This window comes from Camelina sativa, chromosome 5, assembly GCF_000633955.1.
Source record: "Camelina sativa cultivar DH55 chromosome 5, Cs, whole genome shotgun sequence".
NCBI lineage: Eukaryota > Viridiplantae > Streptophyta > Magnoliopsida > Brassicales > Brassicaceae > Camelina > Camelina sativa.
This window is the reverse complement of record NC_025689.1, coordinates 28,768,316-28,794,622: the sequence shown is the minus strand read 5'-3', so window position 1 is coordinate 28,794,622 and position 26,307 is coordinate 28,768,316. Positions and strand designations below refer to the sequence as shown.

At 37.3% G+C, this 26,307-nt stretch overlaps 3 protein-coding genes and 1 pseudogene across 3 annotated transcripts; 3 read left to right on the top strand and 1 right to left on the bottom strand.

The window, feature by feature from the left end:
- LOC104789674 lies at positions 2,479 to 9,516 on the top strand (annotated as a pseudogene).
- On the bottom strand, positions 9,772 to 10,539 carry LOC104787758. Its single transcript, XM_010513381.2, has one exon. The coding sequence runs from the start codon at positions 10,399 to 10,401 to the stop codon at positions 9,778 to 9,780; it is 624 nt and encodes a 207-aa protein (XP_010511683.1). The 5' UTR covers positions 10,402 to 10,539; the 3' UTR covers positions 9,772 to 9,777.
- Positions 15,156 to 16,430, top strand: LOC104787757 (agamous-like MADS-box protein AGL97). Its single transcript, XM_010513380.2, has one exon. The coding sequence runs from the start codon at positions 15,252 to 15,254 to the stop codon at positions 16,380 to 16,382; it is 1,131 nt and encodes a 376-aa protein (XP_010511682.1). The 5' UTR covers positions 15,156 to 15,251; the 3' UTR covers positions 16,383 to 16,430.
- On the top strand, positions 19,010 to 25,349 carry LOC104787756 (mannosyl-oligosaccharide glucosidase GCS1). Its single transcript, XM_010513379.1, has 22 exons — positions 19,010 to 19,357; positions 19,464 to 19,537; positions 19,658 to 19,909; positions 20,019 to 20,187; positions 20,335 to 20,421; positions 20,526 to 20,594; positions 20,723 to 20,819; positions 21,349 to 21,431; positions 21,817 to 21,924; positions 22,046 to 22,167; positions 22,350 to 22,457; positions 22,534 to 22,607; positions 22,925 to 23,050; positions 23,249 to 23,316; positions 23,644 to 23,793; positions 23,874 to 23,927; positions 24,094 to 24,150; positions 24,263 to 24,412; positions 24,498 to 24,589; positions 24,664 to 24,773; positions 24,885 to 24,948; positions 25,021 to 25,349. Exons 1-22 carry the CDS (start codon positions 19,049 to 19,051, stop codon positions 25,163 to 25,165), a joined length of 2,568 nt encoding a protein of 855 aa, XP_010511681.1. The 5' UTR covers positions 19,010 to 19,048; the 3' UTR covers positions 25,166 to 25,349.

Below are 26,307 nucleotides of genomic sequence, written 5' to 3'. Positions count from 1 at the left end.
ACCAACCCAGAACAATAAAGCTTCTAATACCATATCAAGCTTTATAGATTATAAACTAAATATAAAGTGGATGCCACGATCAGAGTTACGCAGAAGAGATTCACTATATGCTGATTCGTTTTTTACAATTTTTTTGCATAAATCCATTAACTTCTCTTTAAGTATTTCTCAACTTTATTTTTACACTTTAAGAATTTTGTGTTATTAAAGAAACTAGGATAGTAGTATATGCGACATAGCGCGGGGTTATTTTTATTTTGTTTTTCTTTATAACTATTGTAGTGTTTAGTTTTGCATGTTGTTTGTAATGTAAAAATATATTTTTTTTTTTTTGAAAATGTTTATATGTTTTTTTTTTGTTATTATGTGTTTTTATTTATTTTTATTTTATTTTTTTGTCATGGAATTTTCGAGTATAATGCTTTCTTTTTATTGTTTTAGGATGTATCGGAGGTCTTTTTTTTTAGTTTTGTTATTATTTTTACTTAATTTTGGCTGTTGATTTTGTTTAATGACATATACTGTGTGTGTTTTTAATGATTTTGTTATAGGTATTTGATTTGGAAGGACTATTTTTGTTTTTTACCTACTTTCACCGTTGTTCATGAAATATGATTTAAAATTAAAAATATTTGTTTTGAGAAATTTAAGCAGTCCCACCTCATAAAGCTAAAAAGCACAAATCCCTATTAAAAAATAACCATAGTTGAAATATACAACAAAAACAAACAAAGATTCAAAAGAAAATAAATAAATAATTGAGAAGAAAGATCTCAGGGAAAAGAAAGCTGAAGACATTCCAAAAGTAAATGAAAAATATCAACAATGAATTAAGCTTCTCTTCTCGTTTCTCTTTTTCTTCCTCTTTTCAATTCTATTCTTCTTCTCACCTAGCTTGATGACACCACTCTCAATCATTTCTATGTACAAGTCATTTCCTTCACAAGTCCTTTCTCCCACACCAGGAAATACGGAGAAACCACACAATCACCAGTAGGAGAACCAGTTAGTAAGTAAAAAAAGTTTGGAATACCACTGCGCACACTATATAAATATACAGCAAGTGTACATACCATGAGCTTTGACGTCAATGTTGAATAGTTCCATAAGGAGCAAGGAGATCAACAACCTTATAAAAGAAGAGAAAGCAACAAAATACTTTAGTCCTCTTCCTTGTATAACATGACTAAAGTAGAGGCAGACATTGTAGATCATATACGAAGAGTGCTTTGTCAAATTCAGCATCACGAAGTCGAAGTTCAATCCAACCATTCTTTCACAACAACAAATAGAATAATTAATTTCAATTTCGATTTGAATTCCACTAAAGACTTATAAAAAAAAAGAACAATAAGGAATTAAATTCTGTATACATTATTATAAAATTAAAAAACTTAAATCGCTCTTTAATAAATCCAAACCGACATATATAAAATTTAAACCCTAACCATCTCATTTGTGAACCCAAACCTATATATTTTCGTTCTACTTGTAAAATCTAAACCCTAACCATCTCATTTGTGAACCCAAACCTATATATTTTCGTTCTACTTGTAAAATCTAAACCCTAACCATCTCATTTGTGAACCCAAACCTATATATTTTCGTTCTACTTGTAAAATCTAAACCCTAACCATCTCATTTGTGAACCCAAACCTATATATTTTCGTTCTACTTGTAAAATCTAAACCCTAACCATCTCATTTGTGAACCCAAACCTATATATTTTCGTTCTACTTGTAAAATCTAAACCCTAACCATCTCATTTGTGAACCCAAACCTATATATTTTCGTTCTACTTGTAAAATCTAAACCCTAACCATCTCATTTGTGAACCCAAACCTATATATTTTCGTTCTACTTGTAAAATCTAAACCCTAACCATCTCATTTGTGAACCCAAACCTATATATTTTCGTTCTACTTGTAAAATCTAAACCCTAACCACCTCATTTGTAAACCCAAACCGACATATAATTTCGTTTTAATTGTAAAATCTGAGACCTAACCACTTCATTTGTAAACCCAAATCGACATATAATTTTATTCTAATTTTAAAAATCTAAACCAAGCCAAAATTTAACTTTCCTTAATTAAAAGTATACAGAATTTGTTTCCTTAATTTGGTTTTGCTTTTTAATTTAATTTTGATTTATTTTTTAAATGAAATATTAGATGGAAGATTCTGATTGGTTGAGATAAAAGGGGGTGAATGGTGAGGTTCACCCCTAGGGGTGAACCTAAGTATTTTTCTTAAATAGAGACTGAGAGATACTTTTTTCTCTAAAAATTCAAAAGCAGATGTGGGTAAAAGCTAAACAACCATGGAGCAAAATCGATTGAATCTACAAACTTATATGAGAATTCTGGGAATTTGGTACCACACCTGAATAGGCAAAGCATCCATATAAGCTCTCAGAGCGACGAACGGTGATTCTCTGGAGCCGATATAACCAATAACATCGTTGATAGCTACGGGATGCCTAAACTTAACTCCGTCCAGATCCGACCGAATGAGTTTACTGGTTTCGAATTCCCGTCGACGGGCTCCTCCTTCTCCTTTTCCACCATCCGATGGATCACCGAATGTTTTCAATCCGGTAGTGAGGAATCTGGTCTTATCATCAATGGGATCTCACTTACAAACGTACATGAATCAATCTGATAGACTAAGAGTCCCAGTAGCTTTCATGAAGAGGAAATTGAGGACAAAGGGGAGAAGAGCAAGACAAATGGAGAAGGTCAAAAGTGGCTAAAAAGGTCAAACATTTGGAATCCAGTAGGAGGTTTATTATTCAAATAAAAGAGCTTGGTATTGTTTAACCAAAGCTGTGTCGTTTTATCAGTAGCCCTAGTAAGGGATTTGTAATAAATACAGGAGCCTTAGTTAGGTTATCCTTATGACATTAATATACAAATCACATTTCTATCTTCTCTCTTAACTCTCCGCCGTAATAGGTGCATTACCCTCTTCTCACTCTCTTTCTTCACTGTTCTAAATCAGGTTAATGGCTCGACCTTAACAAGTGGTGCTTTCATTGAGAGTTTTCCATGGCTCCTCAACAAAAGGATACCGGGAAAAACCTTCAAACCAAAGCTAGCGAGCTCGAGTTATCCTCCCAAACCTCACCGCCGTCTCCTTCGCTAGAATAACGGGTCAACCAACACGATGCTGACCTCGCGTTTATCAAGGACATGCTTCACAAGATCCTCCGCAACCAAACACTTGGGGTTATCACCGAGTCATCGGTTCCTCCAGGGTTTGACAGCCCAGCTCTGGTGGTTCAGGCTCAGCAGGCAACAAAACCATTGATGGGGTCGTCCAGTCAACCGACTGTGGGGATTCTACCCAACCCGGAACCGGAATCTCACCTCAGGCCAGCGACCTTGCATTTCTCGGCTCCACCTCCAGACCAACCAACCTTGTCACAGGGTTATGCGACGGAGTACCCAAACAGGCAAATGGAGCTTTCGTTGTTCGAAGGTAAAGGTCCTGATGATTGGTTGTTTAGGTTGGAAAAGTGTTTTGCTAGTACAGGAACCCCTGAATATGCCAAGATAGATCTAGCCATTTCATGTCTTACTGGCTCCTTGGTCACATGGTGGCGTATGGCATATGGTAGACAGAGGATTGGCAGTTGGAAGGATTTCATGGAGAAGTTCAAGGTTCGATTCAAACCGAGCAGGGGGTTTTCGGCTTTGGATCAATTGATGAGTATTCACCAAAGAGGAAGTGTCGAGGAGTATCGTGAGCAGTTCGAGGAGTTAGCAGTGGAGTTGCCTCACGTCTCTGATGATGTTTTGGAGTCTGCTTTTCTGCGGGGTTTGAGGAAGAGTATCAGGGACCAAGTGGTTCGTTGCAGACCTTTTGATCTGGCGGATATTGTTGATACTGCGAAGATGATTGAGCACCAGGAGAGTGAAAACACTAGTCTTCAACCAAGACAGACAGTGAGATCATTTTACTCACCTACACATGGTCAGGTAGCGAGCTCTTCTAGACCAGTGGATCATTCCCAAGGCAAGCGCCCTATGGAGAACAATAAGGAGTTCAGGAAAAATCAAGGGGGTCAAGAAGGTCGAAATTCCAATCCGTGTAGACATTGTGGTGACAGATGGTTTCCTGGTCATCGTTGTAAAACTCAGCCGAAGCTAAAGTGTTTGGAAGTGGCTGAGGAGGAGGAACAATACTGTGATGCGGTTGAAGTTCAGCAGCAACAAGAAGTGTTGGAAGATGAAGCTGAGGAACTACAGGAGTATGAGGTTCTGTCCCTTAGCTCCATATCATGACTCACCGATGAGAAGTCTATGCGCATGATGGGTAAGCTTGTGGATAGGGATGTGGTAGTCATGATAGACTCTAGCGCGACAAGAAGTTTTGTAGATTATGGTCTGGTACAAGAGTTGGGGTTAACCATATCAACTACAAGACCCTTTGGTGTTCGAGTAGGTGGTGGCAGGATACTTAAAGGGAAAGGTCGTGTATCAGGTACACTGTTGGGCATACAAGGTGTAGAAATCATGGAAGAGTTGCTGGTGATAGAGCTCGGAAGTACAGATGTAGTGCTGGGATATTCCTGGTTAGCTACTTTGGGAGATACTAGGATTAACTGGCTCAATAGAACTTTAAGTTGGAAGATTGGTCCTCGTTGGGTGACAATTGTGGGTGATCCAGCTCTCAGCAAAGAACCAATATCATTACGCTCCATGGAGAGAGTTATTCATCATGAAGGAGAAGCGTATTTGCTGGAGCTTACCACTCTGTTCGATGGAAAGAAGCCATTGGACAAGAAGATCCCTGAAGTTGCAGCAGTTCAGAAGTTGATCAAGGAGTACCAGTCGGTCTTCGAGATGCCCCTTACCTTGCCTCCACTGCGAAACAGAGAGCATGCTATCAACTTACAAACAGGAACCTCCCCGATCAACCTGCGACCTTATCGCTATTCATTTGTTCAAAAGAATGAGATTGAAAAGCTGGTGCAAGAAATGCTCGACGCTCAAGTGATCAGGCCAAGCGTTAGCCCTTATTCTAGTCATGTTCTGTTGGTGAAGAAGAAGGATGGAGGATGGCGGTTTTGTGTCGATTAACGAGCACTAAACAAAGCAACTATACCGGATAGGTACCCCATTCCGGTGATAGAAGAGCTTCTAGACGAGTTGCAAGGAGCGAAGGTGTTTTCTAAACTGGACCTTAAGTCTGGATACCATCAAATCCATATGAGAAGCAGTGATGTGGAGAAAACGGCTTTCAAAACCCACCAAGGGCATTATGAATTCTTAGTCATGCATTTTGGTTTGACAAATGCCCCTTCTACATTCCAAAGCATAATGAATGATCTCTTCAGGCCCTATCTGCGACGGTTTGTTTTAGTCTTTTTCGATAACATCCTCGTGTATAGTGCCAGTCTTCAAGAGCATCTGCAACATCTCAAGGTGGTTCTCGACTTGATGCAGCAGAATAAGTTCTATGCTAATTCCAAGAAGTGCTCTTTTGGGAATGCAGAAGTCTCTTATCTGGGTCACAAGATCTCAGCTGAAGGTGTAGCCGCGGATCCTGACAAAGTGGAGGCAATGCTGCAGTGGCCCACTCCCAAGAACATCACGGAGTTGAGGGGATTTTTGGGTTTTACAGGCTTCTACCGTCGTTTCGTCAGGAACTATGGACTAATGGCACGACCTTTAACTGAACTACTCAAGAAGGGAGGTTTTGAGTGGTCTGAAGAGGCAACAAAGGCTTTCCATATCTTAAAACAGGCGGTCACCAGTTTACCTGTTCTAGCTCTACCGGATTTCAGTCAGGAGTTCACAATCAAAACAGATGCTTTGGGTATTGGAATTGGTGCCGTACTCTCACAAAATAGGAGACCCATCTCTTTCCTCAGCCAAGCATTCTCGTCAAAGGGAAGAGTCAAATTTGTGTATGAGCGGGAGCTGTTAGCAATCGTGATAGCAGTCAATAAATGGAAACATTATTTGACGGGACCAGAGTTTGTGATTAAGACAGATCAGCGGAGCCTCAAGCATCTGCTTGAACAGAAAGAAATCTCCTATGTTCAACAAAGATGGGCAGCCAAACTCATTGGGCTCAACTACCGCATAGAATACAAGCCGGGTGTGGAAAACAGAGTCGCAGATGCCTTGTCAAGGATTCCAGTGTTGGAGAAACTGCAACAGCTAACCCTGAACTCTCCTTTAACCTTGGACAAGGAGGAACTGTTGAAAGAAGTTAAACAAGACCAAGAACTGGGAGCCATATTCACGGCACTGGAAAACAAATCACTTGAACATCCAGGATACAGTCTCGAGAGAGGTATGTTGTACAAGAATGGTTGTCTGGTCATTCCACCGGGATCTCCCTTCATTCCAAAGTTGTTGGAGCAGTTCCATGCGAGTTCGATAGGGGGATATGAGGGAGTTTTAAAAACATTCAAGCGACTCACTCAGGAAGTTCATTGGAAGGGTATGAGGAAGGATGTAGTGAACTATATTCGAAAATGTCAGACTTGCCAAGAAAACAAGTACTCGACCTTCTCGCCTGCAGGGTTACTCTCACCTCTACTAGTGCCTACACAAGTTTGGACAGACGCGAGCCTTGATTTTGTGGAAGGTTTGCCAAAATTAAAAGGGTTTAACTCAATATTAGTGGTAGTCGACCGCTTAAGCAAATATAAACACTTCATTGCTTTAAAGCATCCATTTAATGCGAAGACAGTAGCAGAGGCTTTTATACGAGAAGTAGTTAAACTGCACGGGTTTCCTGAGAGGTTGGTGTCGGATAGGGATCGTATTTTCTTCAGCAGTTTCTGGTCCAAATTGTTCAAACTGCAGGGAGCTTCTCTGAACCACAGCACTGCGTACCACCCTCAGTCGGATGGTTAGACTGAAGTAGTCAATCAATGTCTAGAGACATACCTGCGTTGTTACACAAGTAGGTGACCTTCAGGTTGGGCTCAGTGGCTACCATGGGCAGAATTCTGGTACAATACCTCTTACCACTCTTCTATTCAGAACACACCCTTCTTTGCAGTTTACGGTCGCGAACCACCAAAACTTATTCGTTATGGTGACACCCCTACTCCGAATGCAAATGTTGAAGAATTGCTGAAGGATCGTGATAGTCTTCTGGTAGAATTGCGAGAGAACATGGAACTGGCTCAGTCTCGTATGCAGAAAGAAGCGAATAAGCATCGCAGGTCAGTAGAGTTGGCAGTGGGTGACTGGGTTTATCTGAAGCTAAGGCCCTACAGACAGAGTTCTCTGGTACAAAGGAGGAACGAGAAGTTGTCCCAGAGATTCTTTGGTCCTTACAAGGTAATACAGAAAATTGGGCGAGTAGCTTATAAGCTGGATCTACCTGCTCACAGCAACATCCATCCTGTATTTCATGTCTCTAAACTGAAGTCGGCAGTCCCAGCTCTGTATCAAGCTCAAGCGTTGCCACCGATCTTAACACCTGACCTCGAGTGGGCTACAGAACCAGTTACGCTGTTGGACATTCGCAGGTCTGCTCAAGGTACAGATACGGAGGTCTTGGTACAGTGGAAAGGGTTGCCAGCTATAGAAGCTACTTGGGAATCACTCACAACTTTAATGGAGCAGTTTCCTGATTTTGATCTTGAGGACAAGATCAGTCTTCTGCGGGGGAGTATTGATAGACTAAGAGTCCCAGTAGCTTTCATGAAGAGGAAATTTAGGACAAAGGGGAGAAGAGCAAGACAAATGGAGAAGGTCAAAAGTGGCTAAAGAGGTCAAACTTTGGAATCCAGTAGAAGGTTTATTATTCAAATAAAAGAGTTTGGTATTGTTTAACCAAAGCTGTGTCATTTTATTAGTAGCCCTAGTAAAGGATTTGTAATAAATACAGGAGCCTTAGTTAGGTTATCCTTATGACATTAATAATCAAATCACATTTCTATCTTCTCTCTTAACTCTCCGCCTTAATAGGCGCATTACCCTCTTCTCACTCTCTTTCTTCACTGTTCTAAATCAGGTTAAGGGCTCGACCTTAACACAATCTCTTTTCTTCTTCTAAACCAATGATCTACTGTATTTAGTTATATATAAGGATACTCAATTGTGTGATGTTTTGATTTGTAGGTCTCACTTGTCGGTCTAGTGTGTGACAAAGATGATTCAAAAGTCACAGAAGTTAGATTCACTCTTGATGATGGTACTGGTACAGGACGAATCGACTGTAAAAGATGGTAAAAACACAGACAAAGACTATTCCTTTTTGATTGATTGTGCAAAGAGTTGTTTTTTAAGGTGAAGTTTGTATAATTTGGTGATGTTTGTTCGCTTCTTTTATAGGGTGAATGAATCTTTTGACGCTAGAGAAATGGAGTCTGTGCGGTTACTATCTTTTTTGGTAAAAGATTACATTTGTGTTTTGTAATGGGTGAGCTTGTGAAACGAAACAGTGATGGAACTTATGTGCGTCTCAATGGTCATTTGAAGACTTTTCAGGGGAAAAACTCAGCTTCTTGTTTTCTCTGTCAGGTATGTTTTTGATGGAACCTTTGGCATTTGCAATAGATTTTGGTTTGTTAGAGATAGATGAAATCATTTTGAGTATTAAAAGATTGTTTTTGTTTTTGCAGAGGTTACCTTTCACTACATTGAGTGTATACACTTCTACTCCCAGAACTCTGAGTCACAGGTAATAAGAAAATGGAATAAAGCCAAAAGATTAACTTTGTTGTTGTAAGATCACAATTTGGAATTTTAAATCAGTGCTCTCTGACATGTGTTTTCTCAGTCGGGGCAACAAGCTGGTGATGTTACTCAATCGGTTAACACCACGTTTCAAGGTGGATCAAACACAAACCAGGCACCAAGCATTTTTTTTGGTTTCCTTCATGACATATGATTTGCTTGCTTAAAATATCATTGTTGTTGCTCTCTATTTAGGTGGTGTCCTCTCCAAACGATGGGAATGGTCGCAAGAACTTAGATGACATGATTCTAGACTATCTAAAGCAACCTGCTTGCACGTGAGTTTTAAGTTTGCTTTACCTTGCACCACTTCGAATCAAAACTCATTATGCTTGCATGTAACTTTGAGTCTGCTGCGCACATTGCACCACCTCTAAAGTCGGTCTGATAATTGTTATTTGTTCATTGCAGAGCAAGAAAACAGGGGATACACATTGATGAAATTGCTCAGCAATTGAAGATCCCAAAGAACAAGCTAGAGTACGTTCGTTTCTCCTTTCTCCTTCTAACCTCTATCTCTCTATACTGTCAAAGTTGTTTTGTTCATGAGTTTGCTTTGTTTTCTTTCGGGTGTATTTATAGGAGCGTTATCCAATCACTGGAAGGAGATGGTCTAATATACTCGACAATCCATGAGTATCACTTTAAGCACGTCGAGCTTTGATCTTATCTAAAAGTTATCTAGAGTTTGGTTCATCTATCTGGTGATTTGAGAGATGTTTTCAATATCTAGAACCTAGGATCACGTCTATTTCAATTCTGAAACTCTGGTATTGTTGGATTGTTTCCTTCAATTTGGTAAACCGACATCAGAAAGTTCGAATTAAATGTGTTTAAGTCAATGTTGTGTGATGAGACATGTTGCAGACTGTATCAAACTTGTAGATGAAATTATTAATTTTGAACTTCAAGCCTAAAAAAAATTCTTAATTGCATTAAATCAAACTGCATTACATGTTGGAAACAAAAACATTATCAAAATCGTTACATAAAAAAAAACACAAATTAGCAAAAATCATTAAGACAACAAAATAATACACTGAAACCCTAATTAGACTCCGTTTCACGCCGGTCGTTGATCAACTAGTTTGCGACAGAGAGGGCATGAGCAATCTTGCTGATTATGTCGATCTCTCCACTTATTGAAACAATATTCATGATAACAATGCGAGTAGTGAGGCATCTGGCAGTAAACCTCGGTTCTAGACAGATCCAGATCATCCAAACAGATGGCACAAGTACTCTCCAAATTTGTTGCCGACGGAGCAGAGTAACAAGGCACAACGTTGTACACCTTCTGTGTCAGTTTGACAGTGCCTGTTATGAATAAAGGTTGTTGTTGTGGCAAGTTAGAACTTTTGCTTGTTTGTCGTAGGGCTTGGACAACAATCTCATCGGCTATGTATTCGGACAAGAGATTATCGTGGAGTTGGCGATGGAGAGTTCGATAGACGTCGTTTGGCTCGAAGGTTCGGAGTTTCAGAATGAATTCTGAGTCTGGACCTGGTGGAGAATTCCGGTAAGATCCGACACTCTTGATGCTTTGATGATCATCGTTGTTCTCTATGATAAACTCCTCGAAGTACCCTCTCTTTACAGTGATTTTCACCGTGCTTAATAACCCTAACGACCGATCTTGAGACGTAGCGGCTAGATTAACATCGAGTCTGAACGATTCAGTATCCATTGTCGCGCGGAGTGGAATCACAAAAAAAAAAACAAACAAACTCAGAGGCAGAGTGAAAGATGGATGAGATTGTGGAGAGGCAGAGTGAAAGAGCGAAAGTTTAGATGAGATTGTGGAGAAGCTAGGTTTAGCGTGTTGGGTTATATTTATAGAAGCAAAACTCTGTTTATATAATTTGTTCGGACTCCTAATTAAGCGTTAATGTAATTTCCTTTTTTCTTTTTTTTTCTATTTTTTTTCTTTTCTCTTTAAAATAATTTTGATAACGTTCATTTATTACTGTTGTATTTCCTTTTCTGCTGGTTGCTAAAACAAAATCAGGTTTCCTATCATCTGCCGGTTTCCTATGTGGTTTATAACTTAATTATTCATCCTAACAAAAGGAAAACATAGTATCTTTCTTAACAGTTTAATTATTTTTTGCTACAATAATAGATGAAAATGAGAAGAAAAAAAATTATAGCTTCTCGAAAAACCTCTTAACCGAAATATCTCTCTAGCTTCTCCGATCCTTTGCTTCTGTAAGTTGTGATGATGGATTATAAGCTCTTGCCTCTCTTTGTATAGAAAATTTAAGAGTTAAAAGACCACTTTCTCTAATTACAAAGAGGATTTGAAATTTATTTTCCCTTTTGGAAATTGTCTTTCTTGTTCTTTACTAAATTAAGAGGGAAAATACTGAACATCTTGTGGGCTTCATCATCTATCCATGTGATTCTTCTTATGGCTCAGCATTGACCCAGCTGGTGCGAAAACCCGGTTCCCTGACTTTCGAAATTACACAATGTTTTTCTCATTAAACCAAACTGCATTTTAAGTTTCATATTGTTTTATGGTTTTCTTATTCAACAACAACAAGTTATAACATATCTAATAAAAATTTTATTGTTTTTTTTAATCTTTTTAGTTTTGGGGATGTTTCACTGAGCATGATTACTGGTAGTTCTTGAAGGAGTATTCTTGATTAAAAATTTAAAAGTAATAATAAAATAATAATAAAGAAAGGTAAAAGAAAAGGCACGCTTCTTCACATAGAATCGAAGGAACCGATTCTCTTCACAACTACCACATGTGTCAGTTTTTCATAGACTGATTCTTTTTTCCCAAATTTATTATTTAAATAAATAATAATATTAAACAAAAAGTAATTAAAATATATTATTTTGATAAATGAGAAGCGTTACTGGGATAATGATGGTTTTAAGAACTTTGTTTTATAAATCGCTAGACGATAGTCGGACGGTCGGGACCTAACGCCTAGTGAAAAAATTGGAGATTAAACATGAATTAATCGGAAACTAATTTTAAAGTTATTTTATTAAATTAATAATAAAATAAAAATATATAGTATTAATATATGTATAGTTATATTTATGTTAAAAGAAAAACATCAAATAAATATAAAACTACAGCATTGTCTTTAAAATTATGGTAAAAACATACACTAGTTATTGTAAAACATCACAAACTCTTAATTTAAATATCTAAACAAAACATATCTTTGATTTATATTTGGTTCTAAAAATAACCGGTATACACAAACTTAAAAAATGATTAATATGATTAAACGGTTATAATTAAATTAAATAAGCATAATCGGATAATCGATGCTAGGCAGAGATTAGTCATTAATCGAGATGAAAAAGATAAGTCTAACTTTAGAGAGTGGAATCGGTACTAAATGGAGATTTTTAAAATAGGGCTTCACCAATAAATAAAGGTTAGGATCGTTAGGACATTAGCCATAGAAATTCGGTTTACTTGTGGTTTACTTATGTGTTTTAAATTCAGCTATAAAACCATAAACTAAACAGTCTAAACCTATTAAAATGGTAAATTTACTTTTCTTTTTTAAAAGGAAACAATTTAAACCCTTTTAACAAATTTTACTTATTTGTTAATTACCGACTAACAAAAAAAAAGGAAAATAAAGTCGATGGTTTAATTAAGCCAGACCTAGTTCGGTCTCAAGAACGTTGAGCAATTAGAATTAAGAAAAGGAAATTTTTTTTACTTAAGTCGTTTTAATTACTGATTAGTGTAGTCAGAGAATGGAAAACAACTAGGATTAATTAGAAGCTGAGTTCTTTCAGGTTAAAGTCTCTATATATATATATATATGATTAGAAACAGAGTGAGTTCCATCACATTCATTCTTTTGCGAACACACAAAAAAAAAAACAGAAGTGTGGAATAGCTTTCAATATCACAGTCAATACTTGTTGGCTTTTGCAGTTGCCTGGAGCAAAGTATATTGATCATCTCATGAGTTTGTACGCCTCTTCTTCTACTACTGATGTGATTAGTTGGAATCTGCTGTCTTTTCCTCCTTTTAGGGCATCTCCAACCCCACTCTATTTTAGAGTCAAATCTCTATTATAGAGCAATATTTGCTCCAACCCTACTCTATATTTTACTCTAAAATAGAGAAAATAATAGGATTGCTCTATATATAAAGCAACTCTATTCTCATCTCTATTTTTTTACACTAACTCTATTATAGAGGTGAAAATAGAGTAATACATTAGAGGAAAACAATGCTTTATTTTTGAGTTACTCTATTTTAGAGAAAAAAATAGAGAAATACAATGGAGATGGTCTTAACTGTTGTGTGAGAAGTTGAAACTCAATTTTGACCTGTTTGTTTTGTCTGCAACACAGGAAGATGCATTATATGCTCTCTCGATGGATGGATGCAAATGGTCTGTTTTCAAGTTATTTTTCTCAGTATTGTACTCTCTTTGTTTTCATTTGTTCTTCATGAAGCTTGGTACAAACAAACTTAAAAAAATAATAGCTCAAAGACTCGTTTACGAATGAGAGAGGAATACTACTCATTGGCTTTTTTTTAGTAAAGTTGTTTTGATTCTCTATCTTTGATATGAAATATAATTTTCTGAACTACGGTTGATATGAAGTTTTGTTGCCAAATACAGCTCTTGTGGTTTAAAAAGATATTTCCCACACATCACATTTTTCACACCACCAAAGAACTGAGACACTTGACCAAGTTTTGTGATCGAACAAAAAATAAGAAAAGCAGAGGTCCTAAGATGAAAAGCAGAGGTCCTAAGGTCATTTACATAAGTAACCAAACCAAACAAACCAAACTCTCTCCAAAGGAAACAACCAAATCACACAATCCTAATCCGAATCAGAGGAAGATTCATTTCCATCAGTAGTGGCAGTAGTCTCTCCTTTCTTTCCATCAGAGTAACCCATCTGAGTCATATCCGTCACCAATTCATATTGTTGTTTTTTTTACTTTATTTGGGCTAACATTATGTAATTGTCAACACAGATAATCTACTGTCAATATTATTGAATTTTGTTGTCAATACTATTATATGATGATGTGACTGTAGCTCTCACTGTTTCAAACTTGTGCTTCTTAATCTTCTACATGTGATTTCTCTATTATGATTTTTTTTCTTTTTCTTGGAAGAATATATTGCTTTTGTTGTTGTTGCAGTTCTACCGGAATATTTGAATTCCGCCGAACTTTCATGCAAAAGACATCGACCAAATCACAAAACATTTTATATGTTTGTTATTTCTGCCAATTTAAGTATAAAAAAGTATGTGCTTGTACTTCTGATGAGTCTATATTGTTACCTGGAGCAAAGTATATTGTTCTTGTACTTAAACATATGTTCTTGGAATCTGCAGTGCTTTCCTCCTTTAAGCACAATTAGAATTAGCTGTTGCTGTGTGAGAAGTTGAAACTCAGATTTTGACCTGTTTGTTTTGTCTGGTGCAGGAAGATGCGTTATGCTCTCTGGATTGATGGATTGATGGATGCGTTATGATCAGTAAGAAGTTTTGTTGTTAAAAAAATCTCTCTTCTGTTTAAAGAAGATATCACGTTTTTCACACTACCAAGAACTGAGACACTTGGCCAAGTTTTGTGATCGAACAAAAAGGAAAAGCAGAGGTCCTAAGATCATTTACATACATATACGTAAGCGAACCCAACAAACCAAATTCTCCAAAGGGCAACAACCATATCACACAATGTTACAAACTTACAATCCTAATCCGAATCAGAGGATGATTTAGTTTCCATCAGTAGGGGCCGTAGCTTCTTCTTTGTTTCCATCAACATTAGCTGTCTTCTCCTTTCTTCTGCTCTGCATCTTCTTTCTCATAAACCTTCACAAAGTCATCAACAGGGACCAACCGAAGATATCGAATCAAAGAGTAACCCATCTGAGCTCTGAGCTTTCTCTGTTGCCTTGTAGATGTGCGTGAGTCCATCGGAGTAGCATGCTTCTCAAACTTGTACGGTGCTTCAGTGAAGTAAATAAAAAGGTTAGGACCTTTAGCCATACAAATTCGGTTTACTTTCGGTTTATTTTTGGTTTACAAAATTCAGATATAAAACCATAAATTAAGACGTTTTCACTAAACCTATTAAAAAGGTAAATTTACTTTTCTTTTTAGAAAGGAAACAATTTAAACCCTTTTAACAAATTTTACTTATTTGTTAATTACCGATTAACGGATTATCAGAAAACAAAAGCAAATAAAGTCGATGGTTTAATTAAACCAGACCTGGTTCGGTCTCAGGAGCGTTGAGTAATTAGAATACAAAAAAGGAAAACAATTTTACTTAAGTCGTTTTAATTACTGATTAGTAGAGTCAGAAAAAGGAAAACAACTAGGATTAATTAGAAGCTGAGTGTTTTTTTTTTCAGGTTAAAGTCTCTATATATTATATATATGATTAGAAACAGAGTGAGTTCCATCACATTCATTCTTTCGCAAACACGCAAAAAAAAAAAAAAAATCTCAAAGTCTTGTCTCGTTCTCGTTGTCTGTGAAATCTCAAAACACATCATAATATAATAATGGGTGGGTTGAAGAGGAAGATTGATACAGGGAAGAAGATAGATGGGAAAAATCCACGAGCGGTTGCTTTCTCTAAACGTCGTAAGGGTCTTTTCAACAAAGCCTCAGAGCTTTGTCTTCTCTCCGACACACAAATCGCGATTTTAGCGACTCCAATTTCTTCTAATTCACACGCCTCTTTCTACTCTTTTGGCCACTCCTCTGTCGACAATGTTGTTTCAGCTTTCCTCGCGGGTCAGACTCCTCCTCGGGATGATGATGATGATGAAAAGTTAGGGTTTTGGTGGGAAGATGAGAGTCTCGGCAATTCACAGAATCCGGAGGAATTGGGTTGTGCGATTGATTCGATGAGGAAGATGTTACACGATCTGAAGGAGTTGAAAAATAAGCAAAGAGATCGTGTGGACGTAACTCATCAGCAGCAAACCCTAGATCATCAACCCTGTTCTTCAAGTCTGTGCGTTGAAGTAGATGATGTATCTGTGAACGTCCAAGGGTTTCAAGACAAGAACAGTGTAGATGATGATGTATCTGTGAATGTGCAAGGGTTTCAAAACAATACTGATGAAGAACAAACCCTACCCAACAACGACGGTTTACTTGGGAGCTTCGATGGATGCAATCAAGAGTTTGATCTTGATCAATTATATGATTTTGTGACGAAATCTGAAGATCTTTGGAAGGATATGGAGATGTATGATGTTTGTGTGGACGTGGAGAAGGAGAAGGGTGGTTCACACGTAACTCATCAGCAGCAAACCCTAGATCATCAACCCTGTTCTTCAAGTCTGTTCGTTGACATAGATGATGATGTATCTGTGAATGTACAAGGGTTTCACAACAACAACACTGAAGAACAACAACAAGCCCTAGCGGTTTCTGGGAGCTTCGATGAAGAGCTTGATGTTGATGATATATGGAAGAATTTGGAGTTGGATGATTTAACTGTGAATCTCCAAGGGTTTCAAAACAATACTGATGAAGAACAAACGCTAGCGAATGATGACGGTTTACATGGGAGCTTCGATGGGTGCAATCAAGAGTTTGATATTGATCAATTATATGATTTTGTGACAAAATCTGAAGATCTATGGAAGGATATGGAGATGTATGATGACTGTCTCTATTGATTTGGGATATTGATCCAACTCAAACCGGTCGCTTAGCCTTAGCATTATTTTACTTTGTTTGGTATGTCTTTTAACAAATTTGTTTGTCTTGTCTATATGACATTTATTTTGTATCTATTTCATTCATTAGAACTTGAGCAAAATTGCTCCATAACAAATTGCAAAATCCTTTTATGTCGTTACTGTCTTAATTCATTCAATTCATTGTAGATAAAATGTTTTTTCTTTTTGAGTGTGGCTATGTCTGAAATGTCCTAAGCGTAAAGCTCACATAGTAACCACTGTTTGAGTTAAAATAAACATACAGTAGATTAATGAAGTGGGGACTAGCTTTCAATATTACAGTCAATACTTGTTGGTTTTTGCAGTTGCCTGGAGCAAAAGTATATTGTTCATCTGATGAGTTTTGTACGCCTCTTCTACTACTAATGTCTTTGGTCTTTTCCTCTTAGCATAACTAGAATAGCTGCTGTGTGAGAAGTTTAAACTCATTCTGACCTGTTTGTTTTGTCTGTGTCTGTCTGTTTTCAAGTTATTTTTCTCAGTATTGTACTCTCTTTGTTTCCATTTGTTCTTCAGGGAGCTTGGTACAATAACAAAAAAACTCAAATAATAAAAGCTTAAAGAGTCGTCTACGAATGAGAGAGGAATACTCATTGGCTTTACTAAAGTTGTTTTGATTCTCCAATCTTAGCTATGAATACAAATTTCTCATTGGCTCTTCGCTTAGCTTCTTTCATAGTTAACTGGAGCAAAGTATATATTGTTCATCTGATGAGTCTATACGCCTCTCTTACTAAATATATGTGCTTGGAATCTGCAGTGCCTTCCTCCTATCTATTTCCAGTTTCAGTTTCATTAATGTCTCCTGTAGGCATAACTAGCTAGAATAGCTGCTGTGTGAAGTTGAAACTCAGTTTTTGACCTGTTTGTTTTGTCTGGTGCAGGAAGATGCGTTATGCTCTCTGGATTGATGGATGCATATGTCTGTTTTCAAGCTATGTTTCTCAGTATTGTGTACCCTTTGTTTCCATTTGTTCATCAGGGAGCTTGGTACAAACTCAAATAATAGCTCAAAGACTCGTTTACGAATGGGAGAGAAATACTTGTTGGCTTTTTTAGTAAAGTTGTTTTGATTGTCCATCTTTGATATGAAATTTTAAGTTCTGCTATATGACCATTATGAAGTTTTGTTGCTAAAGTTGTCTCTTTTGATTAAAAATGATAGAAACACGCATCACTTTTCACACTACCATCAAGTTTTGTGATCGAACAAAAAGAAAAGCAGAGGTCCTTCGATGAAAAACAGAGGTCCTAAGGTCATTTACATATGTAAGTATGTAACCAAATCACACAATGTTTTCAATCCTAGACTAAATCAGAAGATGAAGTAGCTTCTTCTATGTTTCCATCAACAATAGCTGTATCTTCTCCTTTATTCTTCTGCTCTGCATCCTGTTTGGCACAAGCCTTCACAATATCAGTCACCAAACTCGTTTGCAGCCACGGATGAAGCTTTCTCCCCCACTGCATGAGTTGGTTTGTACCGGTTAAGTTTAGCCCAGACCTTAATCTAGCTGATCACAAGGAAACACTTGTACTCAGTCGCAGCATAGTTAAACGCAGCTTTGGGACCACCAGTGCGAGCATCTATCTTTCACAAAGCTCTGAGCTTTTCTCTGTTGCCTTGTAGATCAATACATGTGCTTGAGTCACGGTCACCACTTGCTTAGCCATCATCGGAGTATCATGCTTCTCAAATTTGTAATGTACGGTGCTCAAGAGGAGTCTCCAACCAAAATAAATAGTTTACCTAAATCCAACTGTAAAAGAAAAAGAAAAAAAAAACTGGTTAGATGATTTGTTGTATAGACAAGATCGAGACAGAAACAATCAATACCCAAAAAAATAAAAATTAACAACCAAATTAATCAAAGTCGAATCAAAAAGCCTTTCCTAGTTTCAAGACTCATGTGATCATAAGGGTTTAAAGGAATTTTTTTCAAAGATTCAGCTCATATACAACTGTTACAACATCATCGAGCTACCACTCTTAATTCTATTATGATACTTAATTTCTTCAGACTTTATTACTAGTGAATAATTTAATATGCGACGAAAGCCTTAAACATCACGCGCTCCGATGTGTATTTTGTATTCGCAGGATTCTGAGCAAACTGCATGGTGTGTCGCAAGTTAATAAGTATCAGCTGGTACTATGGTCGATCATTACCTTGGTGTTTCTTTTCTACATGGTTGTGACTTGTGATCAAAGAGCAATTTCGTCAAGGGCGTGTGAGTATGTTTGTTGATAGTACAATACAGCCACTAACCATGTTGTTCAATAAGCATGTAGATATGTGTGTTGTTGTAACTCTAGCACAGCTGAGTTTATATAACAAATTATATTTCTGTGTTCATAACAAAAAATGTTTAGAGACCATAATTGCAAATTAGCAGATTAAACACGACTCCAATTTTCTTCATATGCCTTTGTGCAAAAGCAAAAAAAAAAAAAAGATAATTTATTAATTATACCTATGGACCAATCACAAGCGGTCAAAGTCAACTCTCTCTACCTTCACTTCTAGACTTCTAGTGATCACATAGCAATCACGTGACCCAAACTCATTTTTCATTTTTCCGATTAGTCTACTACTCCGACGATGACCGGAACAAGCCGTCGGAGCGCGCGTAGTCGAATCAAATCAACGTCATCTCCCGGCGGCGATGAAGGAAGCGATTCGCTTCGTTACCCTCCTCCGAGTATCCGCCGAGGCAAAGGCAAAGAGCTTGTGTCGATCGGTGCTTTCAAGACGAATCTCAAGATTTTGGTTGCGTTAATCATATTGGGGATTGTAGTCATCTACTTCGTCATCAATCAGCTCGTTAGCCGCGGATTGTTGTTCGATGAGTCTCAGAAGCCTAGGGTTATCACTCCTTTCCCAGCTCCCAAACTCATGGATTTGTCTATGGTACCACACTACTAATCTCTTATTATATCCACATTTCGTTTTCTTTTAGCTTTTGCTTTTGTTGTTTTTGAGTAATTGAAATTGGAACGATTCGTATATGTATCAGTTTCAGGGCGATCACAAAGAGAGCTTGTACTGGGGAACTTATCGTCCTCATGTTTATTTTGGAGTTCGAGCCAGGTGTGTAACTTTCACTTGGGAATAATCAATCTCTACTTTGGGAAAATGTCTTTATTGCTTTATCAATTCTTGTATCAAGCTACTCTTTCTACAATAAATAAGCTGTATATGGCTATGCAGAACACCACAGTCCTTGGTAGCTGGATTGATGTGGCTTGGTGTCAAAGACGAGATGTATGTTATGCGGCATTTCTGTGAAAACTCTGATGATCTAAGTACGTTTGGCTGGAGGGAACATAATGGACGGGATTTTGGGCGGCAAGAGCTGGTTGAAAACGATATGATATTGGAGACAAGTTTTGTTAAGTCAAAGGAAGGCAGCCTTGGTTATGGTGGGGATTGGGCTGTTCGGATTGATGTCAATGATAAAGGGTAATTTCTGATATACATTACTAATGTACTGTTTTTCTTCACTGTGTCAGCTTTTGTTATTTTGTTATTTTGGTATTTTTTTTCCTTGACCATATTGGGATTTAACTAGGTTGAATGATGGTGCAAAAAGAAGCGCACATCTCTTCTTTTACTTAGCTGATGAAGGAGGCAATGTTCTAAATTTAGGCCACGATAATTTAGATTTTCAAGAAAGCTCTCTCCTGGTTTCGGGTTCACGTGAAGATGTAGGAGACTGGCAGATACACTTAAAATCACAGGTATTTGTTGATTAAAAGTGCTCCATAAAATTCGTAGAATTTTGGAGCTGTTTCTGCTGGAAGTGGATCTGTGGGTGGTTTGACATTTTCTGTTATGTTTCGTATGATGCTCATCTGGATATCTCTTTAATTTCTCTTCGTTTGCAGAATCAGCTTGAGACACATTATTCCGGTTTCAAGACGCCTCACATATATAATCTGTCTGATCTTGTTCAGCAAAATCTTGCTCTGCAGGTCTGCTAATTTTCGAGCTCATAACTCATTTTGAAAGAGCCAAGGTATTTTGTTTTTCTGTTAAGACCACATGCTTACATGTCTCTTGGCTTGTATTTTTTCAGGCAAGAAAGTTTGGACGACTTCAGCTCTCTGACACATCAGAGGATTCTTCTAACATTTACATCTTTCAGGTAATCAGTCTTGATGAAGATGTATGCATGTGTAGTGTTGTATAAATATACCGAATGTTCGTAACTCCTGGAATCTATGATCAATATGTTTCACTGTGTCCAATGACAACATATCCTTTGTCAAACAGATTTCTGGGAAGCTACCATTTACGATTGATATACCCTTTGTCTCCGGAATCAAAGGAGAAAGTTCAAATGTGGAAAAGCGTTTGTCAAGTCTCTCAGGTTTCTTAAGCCTCCCGTTATTACCAAGCATCATTAATGATGACTTTGAAATTTCTTAACCTTTGTTTGTGTATATGACTTGCATTTGAGTTGAGTATGGAAGAACTTTCTTAATTTGAGTATGGAAGAATTTGCATTTGAGTTTGTGTACGGAAGAATTTGCATTTGTGTTTGAATTTTCTTAACCTTAGTTTTTTTGTGTGAGTTGCATTTGAGTTTGAGTACGGAAGAACTTCTTGTCTTCCAATGAGTTCGTTACATCTACCTTTGCCTTTTGAGTTTCATAGCTCAGATAAAGAACTCTACTGTGGAATTTATGTCTGGCTTCCGTGTTTTTTTAAGTGTCCCACATACCTGAATAGCAGTAGCTTTGCTAAGGATACTAATTATATGCATCTGTTAAGGCTCAATTCAGTAGAGTTTTTATATCTAAAAAGATGTTCTCTGACAGCATGAGCTTAATTTTTATATCGTTGTTGTTGTCTACTTTTATTCTATTTGTGCTAAATTTTAGGTATGTTCCATGTAGGTTTGCCACTCTCTGATCTACTTAAAAAGAAACATAGAGAATTTGATACAAAGTTTGAGGAATGCTTCAACCTTTCTGAAAAGGTATGGTTCTAAGTTTTTCTTTTTAAATCTACAAACTTCAGTTACCCATATAAATATATGTCTTTGGCACACCCAGAGGTCTTGTTTCATGGATATCTTGTTGTACTTTTAAAACAACCCCCTGAACAAGGTTGTCTGGATTTGAAGTCGGGAACAGGGACTGCTGACATTTGCTTTATTCACTTTAGCAATTTCAGTCTCCACTAAAAAATGTCCTTTTACTAGGATTTGTTCTTCTTTCTCTGCTTATGTGCAGTTCTGTTTCTCAATGGCGAGCATATGTTGTTAGTTCCTAGTTGTCATAATGTTCATAGAGTTGATAATTTGCATCTATAATGTTAATAGAAAAGATGAGGATCTCATTCTCGGTTTCTTGTGGTTCTAGCATGATTCAGAAACATTGGGAGTTGGCAAGACTGCTATTGCAAACATGCTTGGGGGCATTGGTTACTTCTATGGTCAATCAAAAATTTTTGTTCCTAAAAGTACTCAGGCGAGTTTACTTGCATCCTGCGTCTTGTTTTATTAATATTTATATCCTTTTTATGTTCTTCCATCTGCAAACTAGGTTGGACCTCTCACGGAATCATACAACTTACTACCTTCTATTGCAGCCTGAAAGTCAGAATAATTTCTTGCTTTATTGGCCAGCCGAGCTATACACAGCTGTTCCAAGCCGGCCCTTTTTTCCTAGGGGGTTTTTGTGGGACGAAGGATTCCATCAATTGTTAATCTGGTTCGTTCTTATTGATCATTTGTATGCTGAAGATTTCTTTGATATGATTCTATTGTGATTGTTTCTTAAATGGATTTTCTGAAAGCCACTTCTGTTTGATAAAATATTATTACAGAGTTGCAAGCTATAATCATCCCACTAGTTGATCATTCTTTGGACTATGTTGTGTGTGCTTTGATCAGGCGCTGGGATTTTCGTATAACCTTGGATATCGTTGGACACTGGTTAGACCTATTAAACATAGATGGATGGATTCCACGTGAGCAAATTTTGGGTGCTGAAGCTCTGAGGTATTTACACTCTCTCACTAACCGGGGTAGTCATAGTTTTTGTTGTAATGGTTTTTGAGATTTGTTTTAACTGCAGTAAGGTTCCAGAGGAATTTGTAGTTCAATACCCAAGTAATGGCAATCCACCAACACTTTTTTTGGTGATACGCGGTAAGAATCTGTTGTACTTATACATCTACTACGATTTCTCTTATGCGCTCATTTTTGTTTCATGTAAGCCCTTGGGAATCGGGCCATACAAGTAAGTTTATTCTGATGTCAATCCTTGACCAGCATTTATTATAAGATAGGGAATCAGAATTATTGGAATCAGCTTCCTTCTGTTTGTTTTACTAATATTTCTGTTCCGATTACAATCTGATGTCTAGAAGTCTGTTGCCAAGATCATAAAAGTGCTTTCACTGGTTAAGATAGGAAGGTTTCACAATCAATTCAGTTCCATATAGTGACAATCGTTTTTTTTTCAGATCTAATAGATGCTATAAGGATGGAAAAGTTTACCGCATCAGAAAGGGATGAAGTATTGTCATTCCTTGAGCGGGCTTCTGTACGCTTAGATGCATGGTTTCAGTGGTTTAATACTTCCCAGACAGGTAACAACATGATTATCCTCTAGTTTATAGATTTACAGAATCCCTTCAGTCTTCATAACAGTTCCATAGTTGGATCCCTGGTTGTTAAATCTAGATCACTAGATGAGATGAGTTCCAGTATTTGATTGGTATTACAGTCTTGATAGACTTTAGAATGGGCTAGTTCATGTATTTTGTTATGACTTGATTAAACACTAGGTAAGGAGATAGGAAGCTACTTTTGGCATGGCAGAGACAATACAACAACTCGAGAACTAAACCCTAAGGTACTATTTGTTGGCTTCTCATGAAAATTTCAGTATCTACATTTCAACTCTCACAAACTTAAATTTCTAGTGTCAAGTTATAAGTTTTCTCTGAGGTTTGCTGCTTAGCCTGCTTTCATGTGACCATATCTTCTTTATCAATATGATAACAATAATTGAGGAATTTTTTCTGTGGTATATGCTTGTTAGATACAAGATGTCCCAGTTCTTTGCGTGTGTGTGGGCGACCTATATTTTTGTAGGATCGTTATTTTGTCAGCTTTGCGGATATGGTAGTTCAATTCACAGATCCTTGGGGATAAATCTGATGTCTTATATCTTCTGCAGACGCTTTCGTCGGGGCTGGATGATTATCCTCGCGCTTCGCACCCAAGTGAAGATGAGCGGCACGTTGATCTTAGATGCTGGATGTACCTCGCTGCAGATTGCATGCATTCCATCACAGAGTTTTTAGGAATAGAAGATAAACTTTCAAAGGTTAGCACAAGATTGAAAGGAAAGGGATGTCTCTCCTATCTTTGTTCACATGTTACTGACGTAAAAAACAAATCCTGCAGGAGGATTACAATTCAACTGCCAAGCTGCTTTCAAACTTTAATCTCCTGAATCAGGTATATCCTCTATCAGATGTCAACAATTTTCTCACTTCCATTAACTTTGACGTTGTTCTATATATATAACTTGATTATTAAAAACATGACTTCTCTCTCAAAGAGTATCACATTAACTTTTTCTCCTCACTGTTCCTTTTCTCATTCATGTTTAATTTCTGAGCAGATGCACTATGATAGTGACCATGGGGCTTACTTTGACTTTGGTAATCATACAGAAAAAGTAAGAGAAGCTTCATAAATTTAAGTTTGAGTGTCAGTTTTTGTCATATAGAAGAAGAACGTAAGATTCTCACTCTTTTCGTTGAACCACATGTCCGGTGATTGATCCCCAGGTTAAGTTGATATGGAAAGAGGTAATTCAAGAAAATGGTCATTTATCTCGGCAGCTTGTAAGGAAGACGTATGGGAAGCCAAAGCTAAAATTGGTTCCTCACGTGGGTTATGTCAGCTTCTTTCCTTTCATGTCTAGAATCATCCCACCAGTGAGTGTTTGGTCAATATTTCAATGATCTTTAAAACATCAGTTACTTCTTGTTCTAAATTGTCACATACTTTTGGTCGAAAAAGGATTCTCCAATCCTTGAGAAACAGCTCGATCTCATTTCAAATAGGAGCATCTTATGGAGTGACTATGGACTAGTTTCACTTGCCAAAACCAGGTAAGCCCACAAGAACGAACATACTCAAGATGTTATTCTTCAATGATATAAGAAAGAGTATTGTTTTGATGCAGTTCTATGTATATGAAACGTAACACTGAGCATGATGCACCATACTGGAGAGGCCCTATCTGGATGAACATGAATTACATGATTCTTTCTTCTCTGCACCATTACTCTAAAGGTACTTTTCTACCCTTCACATGGAAAAGAACATCGACAACGTGCTACAAGACCTCTATTTTTTTTATTACATCTTATGGATGCGTTTTACCATGTGTTCAATTTCCTGCAGTGGATGGGCCATATAGCGAAAAGTCCAGAGCAATTTACACGGAACTAAGGAGCAATTTGATAAGGTATATTTTACATAGTAACTGCGATAGAGAGGTCTTGTTTGATATTAACTTGAAACATGTCATAAATTACAGGAACGTGGTTAGAAACTATTACCAGACAGGATACATCTGGGAACAATATGATCAAGCTAAGGGAACAGGGAAAGGCACACGACTCTTCACCGGCTGGTCTGCGCTTACCTTGTTAATTATGTCCGAAGATTATCCCATTTTTTAGAACCTCTTCGGCATCGAATCTTAAAGTTACAGACATGTATGAGTTAGAAGATCAGTTTTGATGTAGGTTTTTTTTTGTATTTCCTCATGGTAGTTATAGTGTTACTGTTACAGATCCAACTCAGGTCGCGGTATATGTTCCAGAGTTTTGTACGTTATGCCATATTCTGTGGTCTTTGACTGATAATCTGACTTTAAAAAAATCAAACGCCAATTGCATTAAACAAGTTTCAAACTAAACCAAATCCTTAGGTTGTTTTTTCCTTTTAAATCTCAATGTTGCTTGCTTCACAAATATCGACGGAGAGTTCGGAATTTTCATTTTTTGGTCAAAGGAATTTGGTAGTCATGCTTTTTAGCCATTGTTGACCGAACAAATACCAATTGAACAGAAGAGATATCCATGACTGGTTTCGTTACACTACTAAAGTCATTTCACACAAAATGTGTGAGCCAACCACCTAGTAAATACTAAATATTTATAACTCTATATATACAAACACCCGTATTAAGGAAAAACTCACAACGTTTGTTTTTTTTTTCCTTTTTCACAACTTTCAAGTATGAAGAAAGTGTAGTTTTATAAAATGTTTTATTTTGCAAGCAAATGGGAGATTTTTCTGATGGTACTACTAGGCACCATTGCTGCTGTTGCAAACAGACTCACTCGCCCGTTGATAAACGCTTTAAGCACCACAGATCCAGAAAACATGGTTTACGAAGTTTTTAAGGTTAGAGTTCTAGATTTCTATATATGTTATAAAACTAGAGAGAGTTTAGGAAAATCTCTTGTTCTTATTAATGATCAAACTCGAGGTTACAACATATATATAGAGTCCCGTAGGAACAAAGTACAAAACCGACTAAGATAAGGACATGGCCGAATGGGCCTTAACACATATGGCCGATGGGCCTAACTCTAATGGACCGTAACAAGGACAGATAAGTGGTCGGTCAGGTCGAGTCCATCAAGTGTTTTACAACACTCCCCCTTGGACGAGATGACCGTACCTATGCGAGGATGGGATCGCTGCAATGTGCTAAGGGGATGCTGCCTCATTAAAACCTTACCAGGAAAACCCATTGGGACAAAACCTTAGTGAAGGAAAAAGAGTACAGCACACATTGCTCCCCCTGTTCCAA